The sequence below is a fragment of the Ictidomys tridecemlineatus genome, chromosome X (genome assembly GCF_052094955.1).
Source record: "Ictidomys tridecemlineatus isolate mIctTri1 chromosome X, mIctTri1.hap1, whole genome shotgun sequence".
NCBI classification, from domain to species: domain Eukaryota; kingdom Metazoa; phylum Chordata; class Mammalia; order Rodentia; family Sciuridae; genus Ictidomys; species Ictidomys tridecemlineatus.
Genome location: NC_135493.1, coordinates 33,999,222 through 34,026,525, shown reverse-complemented (window position 1 = coordinate 34,026,525; position 27,304 = coordinate 33,999,222). Strand labels below are relative to the sequence as shown.

General features: G+C 38.4%; 1 protein-coding gene and 2 pseudogenes across 10 annotated transcripts in view; 1 reads left to right on the top strand and 2 right to left on the bottom strand.

The window, feature by feature from the left end:
* Positions 1–27,304, bottom strand: part of Lrch2 (leucine rich repeats and calponin homology domain containing 2) — a 133,686-nt gene that overhangs the window by 19,531 nt on the left and 86,851 nt on the right. For 5 of the 10 annotated variants that reach the window (XM_078034341.1, XM_078034343.1, XM_078034344.1 and 2 more), the window contains 5 exons: positions 26,259–26,324; positions 9,857–9,905; positions 9,291–9,407; positions 2,020–2,064; positions 199–261 (listed from right to left, as the gene is read on the bottom strand). In XM_078034341.1, the coding sequence (XP_077890467.1) occupies positions 199–261; positions 2,020–2,064; positions 9,291–9,407; positions 9,857–9,905; positions 26,259–26,324 (340 nt within the window). The remainder of the gene's footprint in view (positions 1–198; positions 262–2,019; positions 2,065–9,290; positions 9,408–9,856; positions 9,906–26,258; positions 26,325–27,304) is intronic. The other 5 variants (XM_078034345.1, XM_078034347.1, XM_078034349.1 and 2 more) reach the window with 3 other exon arrangements.
* On the top strand, positions 14,121–14,843 carry LOC101974374 (WW domain-binding protein 2 pseudogene; annotated as a pseudogene).
* Positions 15,265–26,247, bottom strand: LOC144371703 (alpha-actinin-1 pseudogene; annotated as a pseudogene).

The window sequence follows — 27,304 nt, the reverse complement described above, 5'->3', positions numbered from 1 at the left end:
AGCAAAGATGAAAAACAAAAATAAAAATAAAACCATGCTGAGTCCTAAGTATGATGGATATAAGATTATAAGGACCTGAACTATGGGCATGTGGCACATACCTGTAATTGATAGGAGACAGACAGACATGAAAGGTGGGAACACTAGGTTAAGGGAATAATTCTATAAACATGCTTTCTTTTCCAAGAAGCAATTTACCTGCAGTACTGCCTGGCTTAAGCCCATAGGATATGCTACATTCTTCAGAAAACAACCTGTTATCTGCAGGAGAAATGTAGGCCAGAGTGTAAGTTACCCTGAAGAGGGAGACTTTTGTAATTCTTACACAGACCGGATCCCAGAATTCAGGGAGATAAGGATAATTCTTCCTTACCATAAAATCTCTAAGAATTTATGTTTAAGAATCTTAATTAGAACCAGTCAGTCCAGGCCAAAGTGACCTAGAGTTGTCATGGCAGTGGAGACTTGAAAGTCTGATGTCACTCTGTTGTCAGTCAAAAATCAAGAAGTGGATCTTGGTGGAATTCTCTGGAAACTTCTCAGGATCCCCAATAAAACTAGAGTGCAGGAGAGCCATGCTGTTCCTCTCCAAGAGGACCTACTCTCTCCCTTCAGAGTGTCACCTTTCCCATCCCTTTTAATAAACTAATTTCTGCTACTCTGAGTGACATGTCTGAAATCTTTCTGACTTGATGAAAAGAACTGGGGTATGAAGTGGGAGTCTTTCATGCTGCCTCCGTTTTCTGGAAGGCCCCACCCCTGTAACATAATCACAGCAATTCAGGAGGCTGAGGCAGGAGAATTGCAAGTTCAAGGGCAGCCTCAACAACTTAACAAGACCCTGTCTCAAATTTTTTTAAAAATTGAATAATAAAAAGGGCTGGGTACCATGTAGCTTGGTGATAATGTGTCCCTAGGTTCACTCCCCAGTACCACTAAATAAATAAATAAGATTACAAGGGCAGGAGGCTCATGGGAGAAGTGGAAACTATAGAGACAAACCTGAGAAACTTTGAGAGCTGATAAAAGTACTCTAGAGACCATATAGTGGACTACGATCTGGGGAACAATAATATTTAAGGGACACACTGTGATCTTGCAGAACTACTGTAATGGAAAGAAAGGGGGCAGATATATAGCTTTTGGCATTACTATCTTTTATTCATCTCAGTAAATTCTACTGGAAAGGACATGGAGAGACATTGGTATTTGGTCTAGGAAAAAATAAATCGTCTAGCTCTATTATTTTGCTGTGTGTGTGTGTGTGTGTGTGTGTGTGTGTGTGTGTGTGTGTATGATGTTGTTGTTTTTGACACAGAGTCTCACTAAGTTGCTTAAGGCCCTCGCTAATTGCTGAGGCTGGATTTGAAGTTGTGATTCTCCTGCCCCAGCCTCCTGAGTCACTGGGATTACAGTTGCTGCCATCATGCCTAGCTGCCCTGTGTGATTTTATTTGCTAAAATAAAGGTGTTTTCAGAAGCCCTGCCAAGTAACCAACATCAAAATAACTACCAATTTCTCCAACCCAAAACTACACAAAACTTAGATATTTATGGTAATAAAAATGTAATATTTCAACATTGTTAGGCTGCTGCATTAGAAAATTTTGTGGCAATGTATAAACTGAAATATCCAACTTAAAATTCTAAATAGTGAACACAGTTTGTAGAAAGAGTTCCTAAAAAAATTTCAATTCACTACAATGCTGATTTAGAAAGATAAAAGATGGGAACAGGTAACAAAATAAAAATTCATGGATTATAGGGTTCAAGACAAATGATAACAAAATGATAATAAAATTCAAAACTATTAGAAACTGTTTTCTAAGGGACATACAGACATTACACAATTAAACTGATAATTATATAATGATGCTCTGAAGATTTTAGTATTGGAGAAAATCCATGCATTAAACTAATAAGAAAGACACTGAAAGATGGATTACATTAAACTCTAATTGAGCCAACTAAATATGAAAAGTAAACATTTCAAATAAGTATATTACCCTCTTTTCCTCACCTCATCATTTTCATTGCCACTTGAGCTCTTCCTCGCTGATTTATACTGAAAAACATTTAAAATACATTATTTTTCTTGAACATGTGAATTCTCTACTAATAAATTATATGTGAGATTTATTCATATTTTGGTACTTTATTAAATTACCTAATATTAACCTTAAGCATATAACCAGCTTAAACCATTCTACTGTTAACATAGATAATGCTTTCTATATGTAAGGCACTGTTCTAAGTACTTTAAATATAGCAAGTAACATTCCTTCCTAAGCCAATTGCACTTCCTATTCATTCAGGTTTAAGATCTGAGTATTGTCTTAGAATCTTCCTCTTTCTTATTTCACTATATTCAACTCATCATCAACTCAATTCATTTTGTGATCTCCCACTTACCTCTTCTGAACGTTTACAACTACCACACTATCCCAGATCCTCATAATCTCTCACCTGATCCATAATCTCACTATTCTAAGATGCCATCTCTTGTCAATAAATCTACTAATTTCAAGTTTAAAAAGAGAACCGAATTAAATGTATATAATGATTATACAGTAATAGTAATAATGACAATAGCTAACATACTAGTGCTTATTATATAGCAGTGCCGACTGAAGTACCTTATAATCTTCCCAAAAGTGCTATTTAATCTTCATAACAATCCTATATATCCCAAGTACTATTCTCCCTGTTTGATAGTGAGAAACAGAGATAACGTGCTCAATATATATATAAAAAAATGGTAATTCAGGTATGTACAAATGTTTTGCGTGCCATTACTTACCGTCCCCTTTATTTATGCAGCATTATCTTCCATGAGCCTTCGAAAAATAGATAACCTACCTGTTATCAACCACAAACTGGGGAGTGAGTTGTATTAGGAATTACAAATACAAAACATGCATTTCTATCCTGTCTCCTTTGACAACTATGACTAATTACTCTTACCAGCTGATCCTAGACACAGACTCAAAATATACTTTCAACCCAGTGTTCCAAAGAGCCACTGGATAAAATTAGCAAGTGTGAAAAAACCTATTTGCCAACCCATGGCAAGATGCTTTGATGGAGTCAATTATTTTTAGTTCTATTTTACTTCAAAGAGACAGTGATGTTTAAGTGAATAACAGATAATATTTGTTAAGTGATTACTCTGTGGCAAGAGCTGTTCTTATTTAAAAAATAAGTTGTTATAACAGTCCTGTGAAGAAATGTACAATCAGACTCATTTGTAGATGAAAAATAATAAATAACAAGACTACAAAACTTCCAAATTCACACAGTTAGTAGGTTGATTCTAAAAGCTCAGTCACTATGCTATACCCCCATTTTCAAATCCTGAATGATTACTAGCAATTTGCCAGGAATAAAGAGCTAATGGGCATTGTCAAAAGAGGGAAAGCACAAAGAAGTAAAAAGCACAGTCTATGTACAAGACAACAAGTAATACAGTGAGGCTACTGGGGAGAGTGAATTGTGGCAGGTCACCAAATGTAAAAAAGCAGGTAAGAAATGCCCCACGAAGATTTTGAGAAGTCCAAATTTTATCTAATTATAACACGGAGCCAATAAACAAATATACAAAAAGGCTGGGGATGTGGCTCAAGCGGTAGTGCGCTCGCCTGGCATTCGTGTGGCCTGGGTTCGATCCTCAGCACCACATACCAACAAAGATGTTGTGTCTGCCGAAAACTAAAAAATAAATATTAAAAATTCTCCAAAACATTAGAAAAACTAGGGATAACAGGAACTTTCCTCGACATTGTAAAAGCTATCTATGCTAAGCCTCAGGCTAGCATCATTCTGAATGGAGAAAAATTGAAGGCATTCCCTCTAAAATCTGGAACAAGACAGGGATGCACTCTATCACCACTTCTGTTCAACATAGTTCTCAAAACACTGGCCAGAACAATTAGACAGACGAAAGAAATTAAAGGCATAAAAATAGGAAAAGAAGAACTTAAATTATCACTATTTGCGGATGATATGATCCTATACCTAGCAGACCCAAAAGGGTCTACAAAGAAACTACTAGAACTAATAAATGAATTCAGTAAAGTGGCAGGATATAAAATCAACACGCATAAATCAAAGGCATTTCTGTATATCAGTGACAAAACTTCTGAAACGGAAATGAGGAAAAATACTCCATTCACAATATCCTCAAAAAAAATAAAATACTTGGGAATCAACCTAACAAAAGAGGTGAAAGATTTATACAATGAAAACTACAAAACCCTAAAGAAAGAAGTAGAAGAAGATCTTAGAAGATGGAAAAATATACCCTGTTCATGGATAGGCAGAACGAACATCATCAAAATGGCAATATTACCAAAAGCTCTCTATAGGTTTAATGCAATGCCAATCAAAATCCCAACAGCATTTCTTGTAGAAATAGATAAAGCAATCATGAAATTCATATGGAAAAATAAAAGACCCAGAATAGCAAAAGCAACTCTAAGCAGGAAGTGTGAATCAGGCGGTATAGCAATACCAGATTTCAAACTATATTACAGAGCAATAGTAACAAAAACAGCATGGTACTGGTACCAAAACAAGTGGGTGGACCAATGGTACAGAATAGAGGACACAGAGACTAATCCACAAAGCTACAACTATCTTATATTTGATAAAGGAGCTAAAAGCATGCAATGGAGGAAGGATAGCATCTTCAACAAATGATGTTGGGAAAACTGGAAATCCATATGCAACAAAATGAAACTGAATCCCCTCCTCTCGCCATGCACAAAAGTTAACTCAAAGTGGATCAAGGAGCTAGATATCAAATCAGAGACTTTGCATCTGATAGAAGAAAAAGTTGGCTTCAATCTACATATTGTGGGGTCGGCCTCTAAATTCCTTAATAGGACACCCATAGCACAAGAGTTAATAACAAGAATCAACAAATGGGACTTACTCAAACTAAAAAGTTTTTTATCAGCAAGAGAAACAATAAGAGAGGTAAATAGGGAGCCTACATCCTGGGAACAAATTTTTACTCCTCACACTTCAGATAGAGCCCTAATATCCAGAGTATACAAAGAACTCAAAAAATTAGACAATAAGATAACAAATCACCCAATCAACAAATGGGCCAAGGACCTGAACAGACACTTCTCAGAGGAGGACATACAATCAATCAACAAGTACATGAAAAAATGCTCACCATCTCTAGCAGTCAGAGAAATGCAAATCAAAACCACCCTAAGATACCATCTCACTCCAGTAAGATTGGCAGCCACTATGAAGTCAAACAACAATAAGTGTTGGCGGGGATGTGGGGAAAAGGGTACTCTTGTACACTGCTGGTGGGACTGCAAATTGGTGCAGCCAATTTGGAAAGCAGTATGGAGATTCCTGGGAAAGCTGGGAATGGAACCACCATTTGACCCTGCTATTGCCCTTCTCGGACTATTCCCTGAAGACCTTAAAAGAGCATACTAGAGGGATACTGCCACATCGATGTTCATAGCAGCACAATTCATAATAGCTAGACTGTGGAACCAACCCAGATGCCCTTCAATAGATGAATGGATAAAAAAAAAATGTGGCATTTATACACCATGGAGTATTACGCAGCACTAAAAAAATGACAAAATCATGGAATTTGCAGGGAAATGGATGGCACTAGAGCAGATTATGCTTAGTGAAGCTAGCCAATCCCTAAAAAACAAATACCAAATGTCTTCTTTGATATAATGAGAGCAACTAAGAACAGAGCAGGGAGGAAGAGCAGGAAGAAAAGATTAACATTAAACAGAGACATGAGGTGGGAGGGAAAGGGAGAGAAAAGGGAAATTGCATGGAAATGGAGGGAGACCCTCATTGTTATACAAAATTACATATAAGAGGTTGTGAGGGGAATGGGAAAATAAACAAGGAGAGAAATGAATGACAGTAGATGGGGTAGAGAGAGAAGATGGGAGGGGAGGGGAGGGGGGATAGTAGGGGATAGGAAAGGTAGCAGAATACAACAGTTACTAATATGGCATTATGTAAAAATGTGGATGTGTAATTGATGTGATTCTGCAATCTGCATTTGGGGTAAAAATTGGGAGTTCATAACCTACTTCAATCTAATGTATGAAATATGATATGTCAAGAGCTTTGTAATGTTGTGAACAACCAATAAAAAAAAAAAAAAGAAAATTTCTGGCAAAGAGAAAAAAAAAAACCAGAAATCCCAGCAGCGGTGTCCCTTAATCAATGTTTTTGCTGCAAACTCTGATATATTTATCCACTAGTAGTTGGGGTAGATTGGTGACATAATTTGTCCCTTGTTCTTGGTGTCTTTGCCTATAGACCTGGTTCTCTGTCTTTGCCCCAGGAAACTATCTAATATCCATTCTGTGAACTTTCAACTTTCATTAATAAATTCGCTTTTTGCTTAACCAAAAAAAAAAAAAAAGCATTTGGAAATTCATGTGTTATTCTTACAAGAAATCAAAGCTACTAATTTACATTAAACATTATCAACAAAGGATTAGATTTTCATACTGTTACGCATCTTCTTAAGATAATATTAATGAACTTCTGTAAAAGATGTTTAATAAAGTAATGTATTTCTGGGAATGCTTTTACTTTGAAAAATGCAGTGGTTTTATTTTGGCTACAAAGACACTAAGTTATACCTGCAAGAATAGTAATCTATTCAACAGTGGCCTGGGAATCATCTAAAAAGTACTAATTCATCTTCTGTTCACATAACATGGCCAATATGTTAAAACATTTTTCCCTTAGTCTTAGAGGCTAACCCAAAAAACACATTACCCTAAACTAATCTTGGCAACTAAGAAAAAAATGGAGAGCTGAATTTCATACACACATGCATGCACACACCCAAACATGTACACTTGTGTATGTATATACAAACACTGTCAAAAAATATAATTAGTAACAGCATCATGAATGATTTACCATTGGACAGATAGAAATCCTGTGGATTAGTTGATAAAGTAGGTTCAAATTGACATACGCCATTTTTGCAATGTTCTCACACTGACATCTTCTGACAACTCAGGAGAACTACATATCTCTTTAAAACATTTTGCAGCAACTGAATCTTATCTTTGAACCTACTTTATCAAGTAAGAAAGAAATGAACATATATTCAATGATGGTTATGCAATGGGGACTTCAAATATTATCCTATTTGCTCTAGCAACTTCATAACATAACCAATATTGTAAGCCATAAAAAGAAAATATTTATCAGCAAATTATGCTATTAAGCCAAAGAATCATCTGTTAAAGGAACACTGAGGCCTCTGTTAAGACTTTATTGAGAAGAGAACTTTACTGTAAAATATTTTTAAAAGCAGGGAACTGTATTAATTTTTGAAGTGTTTGTTCATTTGATACTAGGCTATCCAAAGTAGATAAAGAAGCAGCGTAACATAAGCTCTAAGTTCAAGGTAAGTGACCTAAGGCACACTGCTTAGCCTCCCTGTGTCTTAATTTCCCCATCTGTAAAATAGGAATGATAATAACTGTGCTTAACACAGTTGTTTAGGGTTGTTCAGAAGACTAAATTAGTTAAAGCACTTAAAACAGTGCCTGGCATTCAGTATTTTCTATGCAAATGTTTTGAAAAATTCAGAGTTGGTATGACTTTACTATATTAGGATAAAGAAGATCAAATAAATATATCAAATCTCTTTCATTACTTAGAAATACTAAAATTTCTCCCACATAATCAATTATCCATCCAGTTTTATGCATAAACGAATTTTATTCAGTGCCTTGGTTCAAGGTTTCATAAATTATAAATGGGAACTTTAAAATAAATGCCAGGGACTTGGAATGCCACTCATCAGTAGAGCACTTGCCTGGCATATGTGAGGCCCTGGGTTCAATCCCCAGCATAGATAGATAGATAGATAGATGCCAGAATGTAAATATAAGTGCAAATCTATAAAGGGTTGGGATAAATAGCCTTTCACGATTACTGACCAGGGTTCTGTTTAGAATGTTCTTCTCTTTTTTTCTCGTGTTTTTTATTTCTTCATTATCTCTCATACTGGCCAATTCACACAAGGCTCATTAAAAGAACTCAGTAATTATTTATTGAAAGCTTAAACTTGTCACAGATTTTCTAAGACATAATATTTTGTTTTGGTCATATGATAGAACTTGCAAATATATGTTAGACTCCTACATATGAAAACAGATCAGTTTTTTTTTAGAGACCTATTTCTACCAAATAGAAATATACAAAATAAATCCTATGTAATAGTGATATACACTGAATTCCCTACAGCATAGCTAAGTACTATGCATTCAAATAAAACTATCATTAGACTTGAATTATGCTTTGGGAAATAGAAAAGGTGCAAAGATAGCAAAATTTGCTATTCATGAAGCAGGACCAAGTCTGTGCTGCTCATTCAAGTCAAATGTCAAAAATGAATTTTGCTTAGTATGCAATTTATTCCAAATTCTGATGGTTGGCCTCTGCAAATATAGCAGACTTTAAAAACAAATAGATAACATTACAATATTTACAAGGGTATCCACATTAAAATTTTATAAAACCCAACTGCCTAGAAATTTGGGATAATTCGGATACTCTGGGGTTTTACTTCTGCTAAGATGAAAGACCCTCTTAAGAAAACTACTAAGATAACAAGAAGAAAAGAAAATGGATGAAACTCTTCTCAAACATGTTTAAAGCCACATGAATAGCATTCATTTACATAGAAACAGTTATATATTAATTGTAAACATGTCAACTATTTATTGACAAATCCAATAAGTCCTTTCCTGAACAATTATTTTCTTTACTTATTTATTTTATGGTACCAGAGATTGAACCCAGAGGTACTTAACTACTGAAATACAACTCCAGTTCTTTTTTTTTTTTTTTTTTTTTTCATATTTTGAGAGAGAGTCTCGCTAAGTTGCTGAGGGCCTCAATATGGTGCTGAGGCTGGCTTTGAATTTGTAATCCTCCTGCCTCAGCCTCCTGACCTGCTGAGATTATAGGTGTGAGCCATTGCACCTGGCTTGAACAATTCTTTTAAAATGTATATAAATTTCTACACTTACCAAATATTCATCTGTCTTATAAAGTATTTGGAAAATTATAATTCATACTGACACACTCTTAATTACTTTGAACTATTGAAATTTTATGGCTATAATTAGATAGTACATCTGTATCACCTACATATGGGAAATTAAAATAAACACATTTACTACATTTAACTAGAACATTATACCTTATTAACTTAAAAATTATAAAATCAAAAGTAAATTTAAAATTTTAATAAAGTACCTTGAAATATTCTTTTCTAATCTGTTTGCTTCGTCTTCTTTCTTCACTTTGCCAAATTATAGGTTGAGATTCTGGCCACTGTTGTTCATCTATTTGATCCTTCTGATTTTCTAAGGGCTATAATGAGACAATTTCTTTTATTTTTTTTATTTATTTTTTTTTAATTTTTTATTTTTTTATTGGTCGTTCACAACATTACAAAGCTCTTGACATATCATATTTCATACATTAGATTGAAGTGGGTTATGAACTCCCATTTTTACCCCATATACAGATTGCAGAATCACATTGGTTACACATCCACAATTTTACATAATGCCATACTAGTAACTGTTGTATTCTGCTACCTTTCCTATCCTCTACTATCCCCCCTCCCCTTCCCTCACATCTTCTCTCTCTACCCCATCTACTGTAATTCATTTCTCTCCTTGTTTATTTTCCCATTCCCCTCACAACCTCTTATATGTAATTTTGTATAGCAATGAGGGAGACAATTTCTTTTAAATAAACAAATAAGCACAAAATAATGCATATGTACATATATTTGCAAATTAATTTCTTCTTACCTGCCATGTAAGGGGTGATAATGGTGAATTGACTTCATCTGTTGAGACACTAAAAAAATTAAAGATGCTTTAATATCTCTTAAAATATTTAGAAAAATCTTCATTATGAACATTATAAAGTTGTCTTTTTAAAACCAGAATGTCAAGGCTTTATCCATGTATATGCTTTGAACTAATAACATAAAACTTAAAGTTGACAAAACATATTGTTCCTAATAACAATTGCTCCTCAGGAAATATCAAAATGGGCTTATTTTATATGAATCTTATGCATAAAGCTACTCCAAGGACTTTTTAGAGGCTGTTATAGTTTGGATCTGAGATATCTCCCAAAATGCTCATGTTTTGAAGACATGATCCCCAGAGCAAAAAGGTTCATAGGTATGGCTTTTAAGCAATGATTAAGGCTCATCAGTGGATTGATCCATTTGATGATCCATTGATAGCTGAATGGATGACTGGGTGGCAACTACAGATAGGTGGGGTGTGGCTGGAGGAAGGAGGTCACTGGGGGCTTGGCCTTGGGGACGATATATGTACCTGGTCTCTTCTTGTTTCTTTCTCTGTTTCCCTGCTTCCATGAGCTGAGAAGCTTTCTTTTGCCACAATATTCTGCCTAAATTAAGCCCCAGAGCAATGGAGCTGACTGACTATGGACTGAATCTCTAAAACCATGAGCACAAAATTAACATTTCCTGCTCTAATTTGTTTTTGTCTGGTATTTTGGTCTCAGCAACAAAAGATGAACTAACAAAGAGGCCAAATATCCAGAGACAATCAATCAAAGGAAAGATAGGGTATTTATTATATCAAAATAAATTACCAAAGACTAAAAAAAAAGGAGTTACTCTTTTTTGCCTACTGAATTTCTGATTGTGAGTTTCAACCCCGTCATTCTGATACAACAGGAGCTATAAAGGAAATTTTTTTTTTCATCTAGTTTTTCTTTGTTGTTGGAATGAGGTAAATTGTACAGCTTGTTGTTAGATGGCAGATTTGTGCATGAATTCCACTGGAAAAAATGTAAACAAAATGTCCACTAGAGCACTTGGTTACTTCTGTACAGTACAGTAAGAAAAACATATATAAAAATTAGGAAGAATCAAATTTCTAAAAATTTATAGGGCACAAGATTATTCAAGAGGAAAAATATCTAGTCTTACAATGTAATATGAAACTACAATTAAAGAAAAACATACAAAAGTTAATAGCTTTCTTTCACATCAACTATTATGACTTACAAAGTATATTTTAAAAATCCCATTCATAAAAGAAAGAAAAAGTATAAAATACCTAGTAAGAATCTTACTTACATATGTACAAGACCTACATGATAAAACTGCAAATGTTTAGTAAAATTCTTTTTATGGTACCAGAAAATGAACTCATGGGCACTTGACCACTGAACCACATCCCCAGCCCTATTTTGTACTTTCTAAGAGACAGAGTCTCACTGAGTTGCTTAGCACCTCGCTAAATTGCTGAGGCTGGCTCTGAACTCAGGATCATCCTGCCTCCACCTCCAAAGCAGCTGGGAATACAGGTGTGCGCCACTGAGCCTGGCCTCTAGTAAGAGTCTTGAATAATTTAAATGTTCTTGAAGGGAAACACTAAACATTATAGTTAAACTTCTTTTTCAAACCAATTAAGAACTGAAATGAACTGTAATTATAGGGTCTTGATTTAACATCTAAGCAGCCATCTTACTGTTAACCGCCATCTCATAAGTTTCACTTTCCTGTCCTCTTACCTGACTGAACCTTCCCCGCCCCTGTTGAGTGACCTACCCCCTGGTACCATAACCCTAAGCCAATTCCAGGAGGACAGGACCCCTGGACTCTGGAGAGCCCCATGGTGTCACCAACCTAAGCCAATCCCATGCTATTCCCACCCACCTAGCTCTGCCGCAAGCACCCCTAGCCTATCCCACAGAGTCACAGCTACAACTCCAAACCCCTACCTCACAAAAGCTCAGAACCCAAACATGTGGGAGCCTCTCTCCACTCTATAGAGGGATGGCCTTTATTTGTCAGCTTTGACAAATAAACCTTTGTGTGGATCTCTGCCTGGTCTCCATCTGTCCTTCATTTCTCTCTCGCCCATCTCTCACTTTCTCACTTTCCTTTCAGTAATAATTTTTTTAAGACCTGAGAAGTATTTTTTACTTATTTTACAAATTTGACAAAATAATTTCAAAGTTAATTCAATGATTAAGAAAAGAATCAATGATTAAGAAGAGAAAAGTTATATAATAAAGGGGTTAGCCCTACTAGGTAATAAAATGTATTATACAAAATTATAGTAATAATGGAGCTAGGGGTTAGCTCAGTGGGAGAGCACTTGCTCACCACATGCCAGGTCCTGGACTTGATCCCAAGCATTGCTAAAAAAGAAGAAGGAGGAGGAGGAGGAGGAGGAGGAGGAGAAGGAGAAAGAAAATAATTAAAAATTGAAATTACAGTAGTAAAATTAGTGCTGGCTCCAGAATCTATAGTTTTTCAATGAAATAAGATCACAGGACTACAAGAACTACAAATTTAGCAAATTATGATATAAATCACTGAAGAAATGATGGATTATGTAATAAATAGTTCAGAAATAACTGGCTGACTACTTGTAAAACATGCAGAAAGAAAGGAAAAAAAAACAAAAGAATAGTACATAAGAAAAGGAGGAAGAAAAGAAGGGAGGGAAAAAACCTAAATTCCTTACTTCATATCCAAAATCACACTTAATGAATTAAAAGATTTAAATACAAATAAACATGAAACTACAAAAGTACTTGAAAAATATGGGCAGTAGCTGGACACAGTGGCACTCATCTGTTGTCCAAGCTACTTGGGAGGCTGAGGCAAGAGGACTGCTTGAACCTGGAAGTTTGAGGCAAGCCTAGGCAACATAGCAACACTTCCATCACAGTAAAAAAGAGCAGTAATTTTTCATATGTTGGTATGAAGAGAGCCTATGGTAGAAACCATGAAAACCAAACACTGAGAGAGGTAAGTATATAAAAATATAAAAATTATGGGGCTGGGACTGTGGCTCAGTGGTAGAGCACTTGCCTAGCATGTGTGAGGCCCTGGGTTTGATTCTTAGCACCACCATATAAATAAATAAAGTCCATTGACAACTAAAGAAATATAAATATATTAGACTACCAGACTGCATGTATAACTCAGTGGTAGAGTACTTTCCTAGCATATGCAAGGCCCTAGGTTTGATTCCCCAGCACCAAAAAAAGACTTTACTTCTGGCCAAGATATAATAAGAGTGACCAAAACTAAAAGAACAAACAAAATATGGGGCTGGGGATGTGGCTCAAGCAGTAGTGTGTTCGCCTGGCATGCGTGCGGCCCGGGTTGGATCTTCAGCACCACATACAAACAAAGATGTTGTGTCCGCCGAGAACTAAAAAATAAATATAAAAATTCTCTCTCTCTCTCCCTCTCCCTCTCTCCCTCTCTCTCTCTCTCTCTCTCTCTCTCTCTCTCTCTCTCTCTCTCTCTCTCTCTCTCCCCCCCTCTCTTTAAAAAAAAAAGAACGAACAAAATATATAAAATTATGCTTTCTGAGACACATTGAATACCAGGTTTAAAAAAAAAAAGACATTATCCCTTAAGAGATGGGTAATAAACAAAATGAAAGGCTTGTTAAAGTTGCTACTTGGAGAGTGTTTCTGAGGCCACAGCCAAGACAGGGTAAATGAAGGTGAAGGCAGAGCACCGACACTTCCTGAATTTAGGAGAAAGAACAATAAGACAGAGTTCACAGAACACAGTAACAAAGCAAAGGACAATGCAGAGAGAGAGAGAAAGAACTTCCTTCATATTTTCAGCCAGGTCCTAATCAGTGACATATGTGAGGAATATACCTTAGTCAAAAGAATGAGATCACACCAGAAGAATAGAAAGAATAATTCCCAGATTCACAGAGGACCAGGAGTACTACCAGTTCCCACCAACCAGATTGGAAAATCTTCTAATTCATGAGGTATCAGGTGGAATATTAAGAAAGGTCTTGCCTTAATGGGAGCAGGGGAGCAAATTTAGCCCTAGACTAAATGTTGCACTAGTCCCACATAATAAATAATAAAGCCAGATCCCCAAAATATCAAACTGTTTCTAAGTAATTACCATATCCCAGAACAAAAGTTAAGAATATTTATGGTAATACTATAATATCCAAACCTAAGAAGGCAAAGTTCACAATGTTTGGTATTCAATAAAAGTTTCAATCTAGTGAGAGGGCAGCAGAATGATCAAACACTGAGAGCATCCTAATGTCCTATGAGCATGTGAAACTTAAACTCAATGACATGAAGAATATGTCAGAGATCTTCAAAGAGAACAAGAAAGGCACTGTCTACCTTACCCCTTACAGGGTCAACTTTCTGTCCAAGGGGAAGGAGGCCATGCAGTCCTTCATGATACCATTTTATCTCATGAAGGACTGTGAGATCAAGTAGCCTGTGTTGGTGCAAACTGCCAAGGGAACAGCAAAGGCTAAAATTGGAGGTGGCTGGGAAGGCTCTGCTACAGATAATTTGACCTTCACAACAGGGGGCACCATCAAGTTTAGTCAATGGATTCTCCAGATGGCATTTCAAGCCCCAGAAGTGAAGCCCTCAATGGAGCCTATGGGTACCCTTAATGCCTAGTGGGGCCTGTTTTTCCCCCACCAGTTGCCAATGGAATATACCACTGCCTTCCTACCTAACCCATACACTGCCCCCATCTCATTTCTATTCAGGACACCCTCTGAAGGATGGGGCCATGGGATATGTGAAGCTTCCGCTTCCACCTTATCCTAGACCCATGAAACCACAGTCAGCAGCCCTGATGTCCCCTCCACTACTGCGGCCATGGCCAAGCCCATAGAAGTAGCTACCAGTGCCTATTATAACCTGGGCAACCCACATAATGCCTCCATGCCCACAAGCTAGCCTCTTCCACCTCCCTATTATCTTCTGGAAGTTAAGACCCAGTAGGTTCCACCCACCTCCCTGCCCTCACCCTCAGGGGCCTTCCCCCATCTTTCCTTGCAGGGCAACATCTGTCCTGGAGGATGCCAGGGAGGGCCTTGTCCTTCCCTATGTCTGAATATAAAAAGTTAATAGGAACTAGCCAGGGATGGTGGCACAGCCCTATAATCCTAGCAGTTTGGGAGGCTGAGACAGGAGGATTAAGAGTTCAAAGCCAGTCTCAGTAACAGCAAGGCACAAAGCACCTCAGTGAGACCCTATCTCTAAATAAAATAGAAAACAGGGCTGGGGATGTGGCTCAGTGGTTGAGTGCCCGAGTTCAATCCCGTGTACCAAAAAAATTAAACAGTTACTGGGAATTAGGGTAGTAGGAAGGTAGGCCCCCTGGCCTCTGCTGAGGTGTTCTTGGAAGCATGGGTTATTCCTCTTTTGCTCTAGTAGCCCCATCCCACAGAGAAACTCTCTGGCCATCTCCTCTGCTGCAGTCCAGTCCCTCAGTCTGGGGGTCATTCTGCACTCAGTCTTGTGAGCTCCATCAGACCAGCCACATGTCTTCCCAAAGGAACAACAAGCCTTGCCAGGCCCAACTCACATTCCTTCCATGGTCTGTTCTTGACCCTGGAAGGCCACTGTCCCACCTGACTGTCAGGTCACATTCCATTCAGCAAGGCCTGGCCCAGTCACACCCACACTGCCTCCCCTGCCTTTGGTCATTCTTTTGCTACTTCTGACTTCAGGAGCTTTATTACTATAGCTTCCAGGGTTCGGTGGCTTCAGAGGAAGCCCACTGCAGCTAGGTAGGAAACCCCCTCTGTTTGCTTGCTAGTGTTTCTGGAATTTGTTGGCCTCTAATCTGTCTTCCCTCTATAAGGAGTTTCTCAACTGGAGCTGTAGTGTGCATGTTCATCCCATCATGCCTGTCATTCAGGGAATACATGGTGGGCAGAGAATGAGGACTCCCAACCCTGCATGCTGATCATAGCCTGCTGCTGGCCCCTCAGCCTGCCCCCTCCCTTTTAAGCATCACGTGCCCTGGGTGCACAGAGATTTGCTCTTATTTGTTCCTGGGCCAACTATAAAGTAAGAAGAAATGGTTATTTAAAAAGAATTCTCTATTATTTTACAAAAAACTCCAGTTAATATATTAATGTGAAATAAACCCTGTATGTAAAAAAAAACAAATCTATTAATATTCAGGAAGCTAAAGAAAAAGAATGAAAATGGTAAGTATAGACATGATCAAAGTTCAAGAGATAAAAAGTACATCTGAAATTAAAAGTAAACTAGGTGGGATTAACTACAAATTAGGCATTTTATAAGAAATGATTAGTGAACATGAAGACATAATAGAATAAGTAGCCCAAGTCAGAAAGATAAATATTCAAGAAGAATGAATAGAACATCAGTAATCTGCAAGAAACTTCAGATGGACTAATAATATACACGTAACTGGAGTTTCATAATAGAAGAGACCAAGTGATAAAACATATTTGAAGAAATAAGGGCCCCAAATTTTCTCATCAAAACAATAAACTCACAAATTCATAAAGTTCAATAAACACCAAGCTAAAGAAACATTAAAAACTACATTGAAATACATTGTAATCAAATTACTGAAGTCAAGTGAGATATATATATATCAGCCAAATGAAAAGAGGACACATTAGGTTCACTAAAACAAAAGTAAGAATGGAGGCAGACTGCTCATGAGAAACAACGCAATCCAGAGGATGGTGGAGAAGCCTCTTTAAGATACTGAAAGAAAAATGAAAAATTCTGTATACCCAGATGAATTAGAAAATACACTTCATTTATATATCAGGTGTCAAAATGCATTCTGCTGTCATATATAACTAATTAGAACAAATAAGAAAAATGGAAACTTAGAATTTTGCATGAGCATTTTTTTTTTTTTTCAAAAATGAGGGCGATGGTGGATTCAGCGCTGTATATCTGCTAGCCCAATGACTCAGGAGGCTGAGGCAAGAAATCAGCAAGTTCCAGGCCAGTCTCAGCAACTTAGGAAGATCCTGTCCCAAAATAAAATAAAAAGGGCTGGATAATGCAGCTCAGTGATAGAGCTCCTCTGGGTTCAATTCTCAGAACTAGAAAGAAAAAGTGAAATAATGATGGTTTAGAGATGCGAAAACTAAGAGCATTCAATACCAGTAGAACAGAAGTAAAAGTAATGTTAAAGTATCTCTTTTAGGTTGAAGGAAAATAATACACATGGAAATATGGATCTATACAAGGAAATAAAGAGCACTGGGGATGGTAACTAAGAGGATACACACATGAAAGTGTGGACACAGTGGTGCTCATCTGTTGAAAAGCTTATAGTAGAAACCATAAAAACCAAACGCTGAGAAATATAAGATTTAATATAAAAATTAGATGTTAGTGTATCTTCTCATACATAAAATACATTATTCTGGTTATTCAGATTTCTTCAAAAGATAATTGGGGCTGGAGATGGAGCTCAGTGATAGAGCACTTACCAAGCAAGCACAAGGCCCTGGGTTCAATTCCCAGTACCTCAGAGGAAAAGAAAAGGAAAGAAGGAAGGAAGGAATTGACAAAGTAAAAATAACTACATGCTATTGGGTATATAACATAGAAGTAAAATGTACAGCAAAAAACAATATGCCAGGAAAGGAGAAATATAAATAAATATATACTTATGAGGTTATTACATGTGAAAAGATATAATAGCATTTGAAGATAGACTGTGATAAGTTAAATATACTTTAAACTCTAGGGGATGGGTATATAACTCAGTAGTAGAGCATATACTTAGAATGAGCAAGGCTCTGGATTCAAATCTATAGCATCAAAACAAAAAAAAATTGAAAATAACCGCTAATACAACAAAACCAAAAGGTGTAATTAATTTAAGTCCACAATGGAAATGAACAAGAATTTTTTTTTATTTCTAAATATTTTATTACTGAGATGAAGTCACTAGGGCCTTGAGTAATTTATAAGGTACACAGATTCCTAGTGGTTTGTAAAATGGCTGAGTAATATTGTGTGTATTATACCACAATTTCTTTATCCATTCACCTGTTGAAGGGCACCTAGGTTGGTTCCATAGCATAGCTATTGTGAATTGAGCTGCTATAAACATTGATGTGGCTGTATTGCTGTAGCATCCCGATTTTAAGTCCTTTAGGTGTAAACCAAGTAGTGGGATAGTTGGGTCAAATGATGGTCCCATTCCAAGTTTTCTAAGAAATCTCCATACTGCTTTCCATAATGGTTACACCAATTTGCAGTCCCACCAGCAATGTATAAGTACACCTTTTTCCCTACATCCTTACCAACATTTATTGTTTGTATTCTTCATAATTGCCATTCTATCTGGAGTGAGATTGAATCTTTGCTTTGTTTTGATAGTGGGGATTAAACCCAGGGGCGCTTAACCACTGAGCCACATCCCCAGCCTCCTTTCCCCCCACCCCATGGGAGCATTGTTTTAATATGGTCTGTGCCAAGCAATATCAAAAATGTCCATAATCTCCTAGTTTGTCCTATTTTTGATAGCAATATTAAATTGTTTTAAAAAATATGCACTGATAAGGAGGCTAGCCACACCTCTGAGGAGATTTAAAAATTAGAATCCACATAAATTATCTTCCTTAATAAACAGCCATTTCAAAAGATTTTCTTTTGAAATATTTTCATGGACAAGTGAGCTAGCAATCACACATGCACCAATGTGTCTTTAGCAAGTGTACACCCTCCCCCCACCCCCACCAAGAAGACATGAGATAGAAGGAAAAAAAATCAGTAAAAGAATGGAATAAAACTTTGTGCTTGGTAATTTTCCTACATCTCAACAAAACAAAAACATTTTGGTGCAAATAGTTAATTTTTCCTCTTTTCCATTTAAGTCTGGTGGAGAAAAAAATACTTTTCTATAATAAAATATGTATTTTTTTTTTTTTACTTTTTAAACATAACTCTTTTTTTTTCTTTTTTGCAGAAAATAATTTTGTAAACTGTTACTTCACGGGCAGGGAGGTTCAAGGCCGTGTGGTCCCTGCTTGCTCCATAGGAGGCTGAGAGCTGAAACCAAACCCGGGCAGGAGATGAGGATAGCGGAGGTGCAGGGCGGTGTGCACACGGCATAGAGGACAAGGGGGCCAGCGCGGGTTAGAGATCACTCTCGCCATACAGTGGAGAAGGACACGAAGTCCAGAGTACCCAGAACAGAGTCAGGGCCATTGTAGGGCCGTTGTAGGCCATTCGTGCGATACAGTACTCGAAGTGGTCGGGCGGCAGCTCTCGGTGCAGTTGGTCAACCGTGATGTAGCTCTTTCTTGTCTCTGGCCAGGATCTTGAAGGAAGCCATGACCTGGTCTGCGGTATCCGTGTCAGCCCTCAGCCTTCTCTCAGGACCTGAAGTCATTGAAGGCCTGGAATGTCACTACCCCCAGGCAGTTGGGGTTGCTCATGATGCGGGCGAATTCTGCCTCTCCTTGGGGGTCGTTGCCAATGTCGTAGCCCATGCTGATGAGGCAGGCTTTGAACTCCTCAGGACCCAGTGTGCAGAACTTCTTCATCTGCTCCTGGCTGATGCCCTTGGCATCCCGTGTCAGGATCCAATTTTCCACCTAGTTAATGGTCCTGGAGATGGTGGTGAGCAGCTGCTCCCAGCCCACACGGATATGCTCCATGGTGTAGTTGGTGTACTTGTTGTCAAAGATGAGAGCCTCCTGGATCAGCTGGTGGTCACCTTCCACTGGTCAATCTTGGCTTGTAGTTGACAATGCTCTTCTCCTATTGTCGAAGGCGGCTGAGCAGGTCCTCCAGGGTCCCATGCATCTCAATGAAGATCCTCCCGATTTCCTCCATCTTGGTCTGGATCCAAAGCACAATGATGTTGGCCTGGGCCCCAAAATGCTTGCGTAGTCTCTGCAAGGGGGCATGCTCCTCTGTCAGAGCTTGGTTGCTCCATGGCATGAGCTGCGGCACATGGTCCCATTTGCTGTTGATCTCCTGAGGCATGATGGTTGTTTAGGGGTTGGTGCCTGCCATGTTGACATGGTACGTCTGGATGATCTTGGACCTCATTGTGGATTGCCCAGGATGGCCAGGCACTCCTTGTCAGTATCAGGGAAGGTGGCCTTGAACTGCTGTGGGCTATGGGTTAGTCCCTGAATCTCCTCGATGGTGTGCACGATGAAGGTGTCGTGCAGGTCCTCCATGGCACCCTCCATCCACTTGTTAAAGAGCGCAACCTGCTTGGCGTACTCCAGGTACAGCTGATCAGTGTCTCTAGTAGCTTCTCCGTCTGCTCTAGAGCTTCCGTTCGCTTCTGAGTTAGAGCCCCCAGATTGTCCCACTGGTCACAGATTTTTTGGCAGAGAGCATTGACACTGGGTGAGTCATAATAGTCCAGCTCATTGAGTTCCTGTATGATGGCCACTATCTGCTCCAAGTGGTTCTGGTGGGCAGCCAGGTTGCTCTCAAAGGCCTCGAGCTTCTTGAGCAAGGAGGGCCTTGACCTCAGACAGGGTGCCCATCTCATAATCCTTCTGCGGCAACATGGCCTCTTTGCCATCCGTCCAGGTCTGGTGGATAGAGGCCTTCTTCAGGAATTTCTCCGCCAGGTGGTCCATCCGCTCCAGCCTCTGGATCTCATTCAGGAGCCACTCCTCACAGCCCTTCTCTGCCTGCTTCAGGCAGCCTCATGCATTGTTGATGTCCGAGACCATCCTGCCCTCAGAGGGCATGAAGGCAGGCCGGTTGCTGATGCGCAGCTTGGTCTGCAGCATGTTGAAGTTGATCTCCAGCTGGCACTTCTGCACCTTGGGCAGTTTGTGCAGGCGCCTGTAGTCGCAGAAGTCCTCTGCTGCATGGCATGCATGGTGTTCTCCCAGTTCTCCAGCCAGGGGATGGTGCGGCGGATCCATTCCAGCAGTTCGCTGGCCAGCTTCTCGTAGTCTTCCATTAGCTGCTCATTCTCCTGGTTGAGAGCCAGTATCTTGCAGATGCCACTGGCAGCTGTCTCCGCCTTCTGGGGTCCAGAGAAGGCGTGGTAGAAGCTGGACACATCATGATGGCTTTCTCATCAGGCCGAACAGTTCCAATGATGTCTTCAGCATCGAGCATCATGGGGATGTCCAGATACTTCTCTGCCACATCGAAGGCCGGTTTGTGAGTGGATCATCCTTCCGCAGCTTCCTGTAGTGAATCAGCTCAGGCCGGTGTCGGTGGATCAAGGCACAGAAGCCAAGGCCGTCCTTCCAGCTGATGTGGAAGTTTTGGATGTTGATATTTTTGTAAGGGACCATCTTCCTTTGACACAACAGGAGCAGCCCTTCCTTGGCTGAGATCTCTTTCACAGAAATGTCCTGGATGGCAAAGCAGAAAATGATGGTCCAGATCATGCCCAGGGTCATTTTCACATTCCCATCCACGATTTCCTCAGCGCAAATGGACACCAGTTTGACCCCTTTGCTTGCTATGAAATCGAGGGCCTTGTTGACATTGGAGATCTTGTGGACCCACATCTTGCCTCTCTCCAGCTTGGCCAAGCGTTCACCTGAGATAACCTCCAGCAGCAGCATGAGCTTCAGGCCATCTCGGAAGTCCTCCTGGATGTTCTCGATCTGTGTTCCCACCTTCCAGAGGTGGGAATTGCACTATGCTGTGAATGTCTTTCTCTGCTGCTTCTCCCAGGCCAGATCCAGAAGCAGATCCCGGTCCCAGTCCTCTTTGTGGAGCACGCAGACATTGGTTTGCTGTGAATCATAATAGTCATTTGTGTGCGCGTGCTAGGGGCTGAAATTCTTCCTCCACCTTCTCTACAGGCAATGTTGGCAGTGGCTGCCCAGGTGTGGGGAGGGAGTCAGGCGGCTGGGCTGGGCAGGGCTAGCTCCCCTGCACTGGTTCTGCTGCCAGCACTGCACACTTCCCCAGCCCTTTTTAAATATTTTATTTAGAGACAGGGTCTTGCTGAGTTGCTTAGGGCTTCAGTAAGTTGCTGGGGCTGGCTTTGAACTCATGATCCTCCTGCCTCAGCCTTCCAAGCTGCTGGGATTACAGGAGTGCTCCACTGCATCCAGCTTCAGTGTAGTTTTGATTTGCATTTCTCTAATTACTAGATATTTGAACATCTTTTCATATACTTGTTGATTGTATTTCTTCTTCTGTGAAGTGTATCTTGGGTTCCTTAGCCCATTTATTGATTGGGTTATTTGTTTCTTTGGTGATAAAGTGTTGGTAAAGATCGCCCCCAGAGTGCTTCTCTTCAGGGAGTTCAACTCCATGTACTGAATGGCGGGAATTTTGAATGGGCCCAAACCATCACCTCTAATCCCTGTGAACAGCTTGAACTTTGAATGGCACACCTCCAATCCCTGAAGTGGCTGAACTCTAGGCCAATAAATAAGTAACAACCGGTACCCCCCCTCCCCCATTGAGCCCATAAATATCAACACCTTGTTTGTGCTTTCTCTCGCTGGACCCCCTTCTCTTCTGAAACCGGCAGCTATGGTGCCGCTAATAAAATCTCGGACAGGTAAATGGTTGTTTTGGCTTGTTGAATTATTGGAGCTTTTCCGCTGCTCCTTGCATGAAGTTTTTTGAGTTATTTATATATCTTGGAGATTATCACATGCACCTCAGAGCATTAAAGAGTTTTTTTCTGATCTAGGGAATGTAACTCCCAAATGAACAAGTGAATTACAATCCCCCCTACACGGAACACCAGGAAGGGAGTTTTAGAAGAGCTTCTTTAAAAGTACACTCCCTCCCTTCTCCTTTGCTAGCATAAGCACTAAAACCTTCTTTTCCCTTTTTCTCAAAACCATGTCCTGGTTATTGAACTGGCATTGGGGACAAGGACCGAGCTTTTGGTAATAGTATTAGTTGATAGTAGGCAACTATCATTGTTCATTTAGAAAGCTTGTTTGAATTCTGTTTGGAAAAAAGGATTATAGCATGGGCTATGTTTAAAAGTGTGCTCTGATTTATTGCAATCATTTTATATGACAATTGATTTAAAAATCTAAACTATAATGGCTACAGTGACATATTTATCTGCACAAGACAAAATTCCATTTTCTCTGAACATGATTCTTGCTTTGGCCGTCAGATATCATAACAGTGGTCCACTTTATACTTTGAATATAACCCTTACTGCTCTGCCACTAGGACTCATTTTTAAAAGGACTTGTTTTTTTCTCTTCCTCTTCTCCCCTCCTCTTCCCTAATCTCTCCCCTCTCTAATATCAGGGGAAACAGATTACCTTTCTCCCCATCCTGGCCAGAGTTATCTGTCCTTGAGTACACACCCAGCACAGGAGCAGAAGTAATTCAAACTTTGGTGATCATACCAGAGGAACTCCCAAATTCACTAGCTTCCAAATTAACAAGTGAATTACAACTAGAACACATGAAATGCAGCCTTTGAATGACCTTTTTAAAACACCCCCTGTTTCCCTCTGAACCGGCAGAATCATAGCCTCTATGACAGGAATCCCCTGTGTGTCTCCTTTGCTAGCAAAGCAATACAACTTTTTCCCTTTTCTCAAAACTGTGTCCTTATTAGATTGGCAGGGGGACAAGGATTGAGATTTTGGAGGAAAAAAAAAAACACAAAAGGACAAAATTCATTTATCTGTGATCACTTTATTTTTAATTCATATTACCGACCCCCGTGAATTCATTTTTGATTCTACATGCTTATATATTTTTGTTTTGTCTGATTAAAAGCTTTTGCTTTTCTCTTCTTTATCTGAGGTTTTTGCTTGTTTGTTAATCTGGTAAGAAAAACTGATTATTTAAGTTTTGCTTGTTTGAGTCTTTAAGATACAAATTTTCTACCTGCCCTCAAATCAAAAATGCAAATTCCATATTTACAGACCACTTAGGGTAATATTAGATCAACAGTCTGTATTTTAAAACTAGCAAGTGACAAATGTAAGCATTCAAATATTATCATGCATGCCTATATGTTTATATATTTACATATTATTTATTTGCATGCTACCAAATTGGTTTGTAGATAAGCAAGTACATACCCTTTTAACATTTGTTAAGTTCACCCAAATGTCTTTGAAGCCACATGACTTTAGTAAATCTGTGACAAATAAATTAATTTAAACTTATTGGCAATAAGGATGTCTTTAAAATTTGGTAATACATCTTTTTTTCTGGCCTGCTAACCAACTGAGGAGATATTTGTCTTTAGATGTTTAAGATAGAAAGTTCATGGCTTTCTATGTGCAGTAACTTTTTAGAATTCCTGCAAAGAAAAAACTTAAGATGTTAATTATGCTTGTATTTTTTTAACTTATAAATGACAGCTGTTACAATGACTAAGTTAGATATGTAAGATGGGCATTTATAAATGTTCCACAAGTTTTTATAAAAACATTCTTTGTTTTGCTATACAAGCCCACTACTAAAGTCTTTTTCTAAATAGAATTGATGGTAACCAAATACATTTGTTTATGTGGCCTAATGTAAACAGGAGAGGCTTACCTGCTTCTTTGTACTAGATGAGCTACTGCTATGTTTATCCTTTGCTTAGATTGGTGCTGCGGTCAGGCTGCAGCAAAATAACAGTGGGGGGGGGACGACAACTTGTGTACATTGATACAGCAGGAGTGGGAGTCGTTTATTGTAGGACAGGAGTGGTATATATTGGTATATATACATTCCACACAGCTTATCTTAATTAACATAAACTAGATACAGCAGTCAACCAATAAGGAATCTCCACACTTAATGGCTCCTTGGCATTACTTCACAAACCACTCCCTCTGGCAAAATGCCAGGTGCCATCTTGACTTGTTTAGAGACCCTAACAGATTGGAGTCTTTAAAATGTAATTTTTAATTTATTTTTGTAAGAAAATTCTGATTCAGAGCTAGAAATCTGAGGGTTTTCACACCTCAAATGTTTGATAAATTCATAATGCTATCTCTATATATGACATGCATGATTTATCTAAAGTATTAATTGTTCAGTATATTTGAAATTTCACGTGAGTCTAAGTATTAAAATGTCTAGACTTGAGTTTGTTCTAAATTATAAAAGGATTATGATTATATGTTATTTAAAATATACCATCAGATTCTTAGACTCAAGAAATTTAACTTTATTTGGTATTTCTTTCTTTGTTCCAGTCTTAAGATGAACCAGAAGAAATAACAAATGATTTAAAATGCTTCTACGCTATGTATGGTTTGTTTCCGAATGGCACCATTTCATAATGAGCTAAAAATTGTGGGTTGGTTGTTATTGTTGTTATAAACTGATCATAAATCCTATTAGTACTTTCAGAAATTCTGTCTACCATATTTCACTGAATAATTTTTGCCACTATAGTAACATATATTCATGAATATTCCATGCATCCTAATCTTGCACCAGTTTAGTAATAAATAATATTTAAGTAATATTTATTTTTAAAAAGTTTCACATAATGTTCTCACCCCACTTTTTTGAAGAAAACCTCATATTGATTATGAAGTGAGATATACCTTCATTCAGCAATTAAATATGGGTAGTCCAGAATTTCAATTTTTACATACTTTGTATTAAATATTTTAAAATTTGATGTTTGATAAACTTTTATTAGATGTTTTAGACTTTGAACAAACCTATTTGCCTAGCTAATTTGTCTCCCAGGTTTTTGTGGAGTGTGATGGGTGGGGTAAAGCCTCTGCTCCAACCTGTTGCCAAGGTAACCTGTCCCAGGAATTTCCCCTCCCTACAGGGAGCTATAAGATTGTTAAAGTGTCTTGGGCTGCTCCTTCCTACCCTTCCCCCTTCAGCCCACCTGTTGGTCCTCTGAGCATTCCTGGGTCTAGTCACTTACACAGGAAGGAGAAAGACAAGGTGGGGGAAGGCTGGAGAAAAAGGAAGCATAAGACATATAAAAAGGGCAGAACACCTCGCTTCTGGGGATACCATCTATGGCCCCCTTCTCCCTGGAGGGAGAAGTCTGTTGCCCCTTTTAAAATAAACCCTGCTTCATATGCTTGCCTCAGCGTGCTTCTCTAATGTTCAAACTTCAACATGTGGGGAAGCAGGACTCCTCACTGGTAACCAGTGGTTTTGATTAATGTTTGCTGAATGAATGATTTTATCATCAAGACAAACTATAGATATAAGCAAAAACATCAAACCAGCTTTTTGGTTTTGTTTTATCAAAAGTAAACTTGATTCATGATGTGACACATTTCCTCTTTAAATTATCTAGTTATACTAAATCCATATCATTTATTCAATTAAAGCCTAGGGCTGGGGATGTGGCTCAGTGGTTAAGCACCCCTGCACTCAATCCCCAGTACCAAAAGCAAGAAAAAAAAAAAGATAAATTAAAGCCTATATTTGGAAACAGTACTGTCAAAAAATCAAGTCTCATAAAATATTAAATATAAGACCAAGATATTTTTATACCTCTTCTCACATTCCACAGTTTGTTTCAGCTTGTTTCTCATGACAGAAGTTGAATGATTAAGAATCCTAGAAGTAAATTGACACATTAATTCTGAAAGACATTAAAGAGAATATTATACCAAAAAAAAAATCACCAAAACAAACTGCTTCTAGTCCATGAAGATCTTTACTAGAAAACAATAAATGTTTTTAAGATCAGATGCCTATAAATAATTTATGAAAGAATGAGGGTCACCCAATTCTTTCATGCATCTTCTTTTCTAAACCCCTTCTCAAAGTCTGGATGCCTTCTAGCCATACTAGTATCCCTCTATGTATACCTGACTTTGGGCTGAGACAGAAGATAAAAAGATATGAATTTTTTAAGATACTATGTATATAACAGAGCCTCTTTGAACTTGCATACCCTAAAATATTTTTCCCCAACTTCCTGATATTCTTTTCTCCATCTCAATGGAAACTGAGAAACTGTCCCCAAAACCAGGCTAGCAAAGGGTTAGGGTTATGTAAGTTGATAGTTTATGTTTCACTCTGTAATTAAGTTAAAATAAACATCAATTTTATAGAAATATGTACTCTAGATTATTAACACACTTCCCTAATCTGGTTCCTAGAATTTATTTTTAAGTAAAAGACTACACAGTTCATCTTCATCAACCTGGCCCATTAATAACTGAAGGCTTCCACCAACTCTGAATACCTCGACTCCCACTCTGATGCTCTCTGGTACTCTGGAAGTTTATCACTGAATGATGGTTTATGAATGGTCTCCATCTGTGTTCACATTTCACATATGGAAGATGGAGATTTGAGAAAGAAAAAGGTTTCCTCTATCTTCCTCAAAGCTGGTTTCAAATAAAATCTGTTTCTTTGCCTTGCCAACATGTCTCCTGAGTTTTAGTGTAATGGCAAAACTCTCTCTAGTTTCACAAGAAGTCATTAGTAAGGAAGTAGAAAAGAAAAAAATGGCTAGATTACAAGAGTTGAGAGAACTAAGTAGTAATAACAAAGATGTTAACACAATACTCAAATTCAAATGTTCATAT